The sequence below is a fragment of the Neopsephotus bourkii genome, unplaced genomic scaffold, assembly GCF_033783945.1.
Source record: "Neopsephotus bourkii isolate Nb327-2 ecotype Australia unplaced genomic scaffold, CSIRO-AGI_Nbou_v1 NB_1120, whole genome shotgun sequence".
NCBI classification, from domain to species: domain Eukaryota; kingdom Metazoa; phylum Chordata; class Aves; order Psittaciformes; family Psittacidae; genus Neopsephotus; species Neopsephotus bourkii.
Window position 1 is genome coordinate 4,899,407 of NW_026901606.1, and position 6,878 is coordinate 4,906,284.

The window sequence follows — 6,878 nt, forward strand, 5'->3', positions numbered from 1 at the left end:
ACCCACCCCAGAAGTCACCCCAAGACCCCCTCCCCCACACGTAAAAATAACGGAAATCAACCCAAAACCGGCTACAAACAGAATTAAAGGCCATTGGCGATGCGCCCTGAGCCCGCGCCCCGCGGACGGCCCCTTTAAGAGCACCCGACGCCGCGGCAGCCAATTGGCGACCAACGGGCCGTTACCATGGCAGCGGGGGCCGAGAGCCAATAGGGGGCGCCGTGGCTGCTGGAGGCGGCGGGGCGCGGCGCGGGCCCTGGCGGCGGGAGCCGGCCCACGTGGCGCGGGGGCGCCGCCGCGCAATGGTTGCCATAGAAACCGGGCGGGAAAAATCCCCGGGAAGCACCGGGGAGGAACGGGAGAGGACGCGAGGGGGGGGAGGGGGAACGGGAACCGTTTACACGCGGGGAGGGGCACGGGCGACAACAAAAGGGCGCGATCGGGGAGAAGCCGCAGGATGGGGGAGCGGGGGGTGGAGGAAATAAGGCGGCTGGAAGGGGGGGCTGGGACAACCGCAGCCCCGCTCACCGCGTACAGCAGCGGCTGCGGAGCCGAGTCAGCAACACAAAGACAAAGCGGGTCCCCTGGGGTCCGTCCGCGGAGCAGTCCGTGCCGCGGGGCTCACAGTCCGGGGGCGGCGGGGGGCTCCCTGCGCCCCGCTCTCATGCCTTTCTGCTCTTGAGTGCCTTGGGCTTTGCCGACTTCTTCACCTTCTTGCCCCCGGGGGACGCGGCTCCCTTCTTGGTGGCCTTCTTGGCTTTGCCCTTGTCTTTCTTCGTCGCCGCGCCGCCGGCTCCCTTCTTATGGGATTTCTTCTCGGGCTTCTTGCTCTTGGCCGCCGGCTTCTTCTCCGCCCGCCGGGACGTGGAGGCCGCCGCCGCCTTCTTGTGGGACTTGTGGGCGCTGCTGCCCGCGCCCCCCTCGCCCCCTCCTTCCAGCTTTTTCCTATTGAGCTTGAAAGAGCCGTTGGCGCCGGTGCCCTTGACCTGGAGCAGCGTGTCGTTCTGCACCAGCGCCTTGATGGAGTACTTCAGGTAGGTCCTGCCGTTCTGCTGGTCGAACCAGGCCACCTTCTTGGCTTCGTTGTAGATCTTGGCCAGCGAGGAGCCATTGCGCTCGCCCAGCTTGCGGATCGTTTCCACCACCAGCTGGCTGTATTTGCCCGGCTGGTTCTTCTTCTTGTTGTTCTTTTTCTTCTTCGACGGCGACAACGAGGAGCCGCCGCCGCCTTTCGCCTTCTTTGCGGCCGCCTTCTTATCCGGGGCAAGCGGCACCTCCTCCGCCTCGCTCAGGGGGAGATCGGCTTCTTCCAGCTCCACCGACATTGTGCCGCGGGGGCGCGGGACGGACGCTGGCGGGGGCACCGCGGCGTGGCGGAGGCCCGGCGGGAGCGCGCGTACCTCCCGAATCCGCTCGGCTCCGCGCCGCCGCCGCCGCGCTCTGGAGGGGCGGGCCCCGCCGCCGCCCTTTATATGGGCGCGGGGCGGACCACGTTGAGAACAACAACAGCCTGGTCCGCCGCCAGCCCCAACTTGTGCTTCTTGGGGCCCTTTCGCGGGGCTCCCGCGCCGCCGCCGGGGCCCCCCGCGCCGCGCCCCCCGCGCCTCCCGCCGCGCCCCGCTGCCCCCCGCCCAGCCGCCGCCACGGCCCCCCCCGGCGCGCGCCGCACAACGCCCCCCGCCGCGATTTCGGGGGCGCGCCCGCCGCGGCGGAGGCAACGAGGAGGGGGGCACCCGGCGCGGCGGCGGCTGCAGCCCTGCCGCGACCCCCCCCCGCGCCGCCGCCGCCGCCTCCCGCCGCCCAAGAGGGGCCGCTGCGAGGGGGGGCAGGCGGCGGGCGGCCGGGGGCGGTTGCGGCGGCGCTGGCCCCGCGTTCTCCGGAGGGAACTAACACAGGCGACGCCCTCCCGCGGCCGCCGGCAGCAGCGCGGAGGCGCCGAGCCGAGGCCGGGGGTCCCCGCCCCAGCGGCGGGGGCCGCCCCCCTATCGACCCCACACCCGCGGCCGCCCACATCGGGCCCCCGAAGGGGGAGCCCTGCGTGTCCTGTGGTTCCCCCCCCCCGGGGAGGGCATCGCCCCGCAGCGGAGGATGCGGGAAGCGCGGCTGGTGGGGGGGGTCTGGGGGACCCTGGGTCGGTGCAGTGAGGGAGGGTCGGCTCCTACCCCCGCTGCACTCCGTAGCTCTGCCTTGGCCGGGGGAAGGGGGAGCAGCTGCGGTGCTGTGACTCTCAACTACGCCCCCCTCAAATCCCACCGGTGAACGAGGCTTCCCCGGGGTGGGGGGTGTGGTGTGCACAAGGTCCCCACCTCGCAGAGCCCCGGGCCTGGCCCGGCGGGGCCCCTCTGACCCCATACGTGTGGCGGGATCCGTGTGCCCCCTCCGGGGGTGTCCGGGCACACGCACACACATGCACGCACACACGCACGCACACATGCACGCGCACACACATGCACTCACACGTAGGCTCCGCACACTCTCGCACCCGCCCCCTGCTCACGCACGCCGCTCTGAGCCCGCACAGCCCCGCCGCCTCCCCCCCTCCGCATCCCCACTCTCCGCCATTTCCCTCTCCCGGGCTCCCCGCACCGGCGGGGACGAGCCCCCGCTGCCACCGGGGTGGTCCTTAGGGCCACCCGCTGGATTCTCCCTTCGCCCAGACCGGGTCCTGCCCGGCCGTGTCCCACGTCCCCTCCCCGCAGCGGGATGCCCTCAATCACCCCCGCTCCACCCCCGAGGAGAGACCACCCCACACCAGCGGGGTGTCCCTCAGCAGCAGCGTCCGGACATCCTGTGATGAGTTGTGTCTGGCCTCGGGAGCTGCGAGGTGCTGCGGTGGGGGCACGGATTCCCCCCCCCTCGGAACCCCATAACGCATGTTAGGCTGTGTAATGTATAGATCCATGTATGTGCGTGTGGGGAACACGCGTGTCTGTGTGCAGATCTCGTGCTGTAACCAAATGGAAGCTTGCTGCTGGGCTGCCTGTTCATCATGGCTGTATGGGGGGGGTCAGATCTGTTATGGATCTGGAATATGTCATATATATCATAGTAGTTACTGTAATAGCTGGGAACATAATAATGCACCCACACAAACACTGGGCTGTGTATATGTTGTATACTGATGTTAATTGTATATTGATATTAATACATATTGATGTATATTGATATTATATGTTGTATGCTGTATATTGACATAAACATGTCAGTATTGCAATCAAAGCTCTCCAGTGGGGGGGTATCAAGGCTGGGCAGTGATGGTCTGTGATAGCCCCTTGTGTGTTGGTAGCATGTAGTGACTGGGGGTGGACCCACATCCCCCCCTCCGTGCATCCAGGGGTGAAGCAGAGCATTCATGTGTAGGTACATGAAGATATAAGTGTTTGAGTAAGAGCCTTGTGGAAGACCATGTGTATGTATATGTATGTGTGTGTGTGTGTATGTACGTGTGTGTGTATTTATGCGTGTGTGTTTGTATGTATATGTGTGTGTGTGTATCTGTGCTTCTCTGAGAGATACACAGAGAAGGGGGGGAGAACAGCCCCAACACGTGTGCTCTCCCTGTATGTACACACGTGCTTATAGAGACACATTGAGCAAGTCCTGGTCACATACGTGTGTCTCTCCATCATATACATATATACATACGTATATACCAGCTGGTCACGCATACATACATGCTTCTCTCACATGTTCTATATATGCATATACATACACACACCAAGGGACCTATTCTCACACAGCTACTCTTGCTATATATACATCTATGTATGCAGACACACTTATGGACATATCTAGAGACACATTTCACATCATGTTTATATATATGTGTATATATATCCCCATATATCCCCATATGTATATAGGTGCCTATATACCTATTTCCAGAGAGTGTGTGAGAGAAGGAAGGGGCAGAGAGCACATGCTGTTCAAACACACACACCACAGTCCCCCTACATACACATATATGTATGGATGCTCAATGTACATACATAGACTGACACGGAGTGAGAGGCCTGCTCTCATACTGCTCTCTCTCAACACCTCTTTGTGTGCACAGCTGTATAGATGTGGGAGAGTGAGTGAATTCACACACAGCCCCCCCCCCCCCCCAATATATAGCACTGCAGATACACATCCATACTTGTCCATGCACGTACACAGTACTTTCTGTATACATCTATATAGGTATAGATCCATACACTGTTCACACCCATTACTCTCCGCTGCTGTCTCTCTATCCACACATAGACCTGAGGGTAGGACCCAGAGCAGTGCTCACACACGTTTTCTATCATTCTCCCTCTCCCCACCCCATACACATGTGCAGCCTCTGGGTTCCATAACCATATACATATATACATGTGTATAGTCTCTCTCACTGTGGGTATAGGTAGAGAGCTTTCCTCACACACACACGTGAACACTTACATAGACACCTTTCACCCATACTTCTCTCCACATGCATCTATACATATGTAATTAGAGCTGCTTACACAAACACACAGTTCTCTCTCCATATATATGCATATATAGACATATACACACATGGTACTCCTCTTGCTGTATGTATACTTCTATATACACACACACACGCGTGTGTATACATGGGGGAGAGCTGTTCGTATGAATTCTCTAGCATTACATATATATACACACGTGTGTGCACACACAGAGGGAACTGGTCTCTCTCACACACCCCCATATGCACATACGCATATATACGTATAAATACACACATATATACTGTACACATGTGTATATATACAGGAGCAAACACAACAGTCATTACATGCTTATACATACATGTGTACTTAGGGAGAGAGCTGTCACGCATTCTCTATTGTTATATATAAATACACTATACACATATACATGCATATATATGCACACATATACCCATCCATGTGCACTCACACACATAGACTGAGCTGAGCTCTTAGGCAGAAGCTCTTCCCTGTGAGGGTGCTGAGGCGCTGGCACAGGGTGCCCAGAGAAGCTGTGGCTGCCCCATCCCTGGCAGTGTTCAAGGCCAGGTTGGACACAGGGGCTTGGAGCAAGCTGCTCCAGTGGAAGGGGTCCCTGCCTGTGAAAGAGGTTGGGACTGGATGAGCTTTAAGGTCCCTTCAGCATAAAGCAGGCCGTGGTTCTGTGCTGTACATAGGCATGCATACTTACACACACACACCCATAATTCTCTCACTGTATAAAAAGATGCATTTATACACATACAATGAAAGACAAACCTCTCACACACATATATCTCTTGAGCGAGCTGCATATACATATATATGCACATATATCCATGTATGCAGAGCAGGAGTGAGAGGTGCACACAGAGTTCTTTGTCCCTGTACACACACGTGGGTACTGACAGAAAGGGTGGGGAGAGCTGGTCAAACACAGACATCAGTCACAGTGAGCACACACGAGCATATCCACATGCATACAGTGGGGAGAGCTCTGCTTTGACAGACCTGCCCGCCTTCTCTTGCTTTATGTCTCTCTGTGCACATATATGTGTGTAGATACATATGCGTGTATGTATATGTGTGTATATCTATACATACACAGCAGAGAACACACACTTTTCACACACAAAGGCACCCTTTATAGCCTCCATAGAAAACTGCATATCCACAGCTCACAGGAGCTGCTCACACACAGATACAGGGACTGCATCCTTTGGCTCCGCACATGTACATACAGAGCTGTTCACACATGTTCCATCTCTTGCTATAGCTATATTCTGGCACATAGGCAGATATACGTAACAAAATGAGCAAGAGCAATTCACACACACACGTTTTCCATCACTTCCTCCTCCCTACCACATCTAATCCCTGGGGTGCATAAAATACATGCATATATCACAGTCTATTCTCTCTGTATGTGTGTGCATAAGTAGAGATAGCAAGAGCCCTTCTCACACACTTATTCCTCTTTTGATGCATATATATGAATATATAGAGGCATATATACATAGATTGGTCACACACATACTTCTCATATATCCATATATCCATATACATACACATACATATATACATACATATCTCATAAAGACACATGCACATAGATACAGACACACATACGAAGACATGCATATAGACACATAGCCACCTATACATATATAGGTATGCAATTCAAAAGAGCATGTACTGTTTGCACAAACCCACCCTATTCTCTCCCTATGCACACCTCAGTATGTCTGTATGTAAAGTGAGCTGTTTCACACCCAACACTCCTCTCTCTCTATGTATACATGTAAGGCTATACACATGGATGTGCTCTCAATATAGCCTGCTGTTCTCACACACACTTCTCTCGCTACGTATATAGAGTACACAGAGAGCTGTTGACACAACTGTCTTCCAATATATAGACCCCTATATATTTATATACATACATACAGACAGCTGTGCACTCACACAGTAACAAGGTCTCTTGCTAGATGCACACATATACAGATATACATATATATACTTAGATACTGGGGGAAGGGGGGGGCAAAGGTAATACTCTCTCCCCACTCCAACCCAGCCCATATGTACATATATACCGAGAAGGCTGTTCAGAGAACTGGGCTCAAACACAAGACTTTCTTTTATAGATATCAATTATATATATATATATATATATATATATATATAAAAATGTATTTATAAATACCTTACAATCTATTAAATTACTATTCTTTCCCATAATAATATATCATTAATATTATATATTAATATTATTAATATAATGTATATATATCATGTAATGTATTACAATTATATCATGTAATGTATTACAATTATTAATATAATTGATATGTAGTTATACTAATATAAGTAATTAGTGATATAATTAAATGGTAGAATTTAAATGTAATTGCT

The 6,878-nt window shown here is 53.9% G+C and overlaps 1 protein-coding gene across 1 annotated transcript; it reads right to left on the reverse strand.

Annotated features, from left to right (window-relative positions):
• LOC133217241 (histone H1.10) lies at nt 1–1,425 on the reverse strand. The gene has a single exon (XM_061362559.1). The coding sequence runs from the start codon at nt 1,323–1,325 to the stop codon at nt 663–665; it is 663 nt and encodes a 220-aa protein (XP_061218543.1). The 5' UTR covers nt 1,326–1,425; the 3' UTR covers nt 1–662.
• Nucleotides 1,426–6,878: the final 5,453 nt, after the last annotated feature.

Coding starts and splice junctions, on each gene's coding strand:
- LOC133217241 (XM_061362559.1), bottom strand. CDS start 1,325: ATGTCGGTGGAGCTGGAAGAAGCCGATCTCCCCCTGAGCGAGGCGGAG.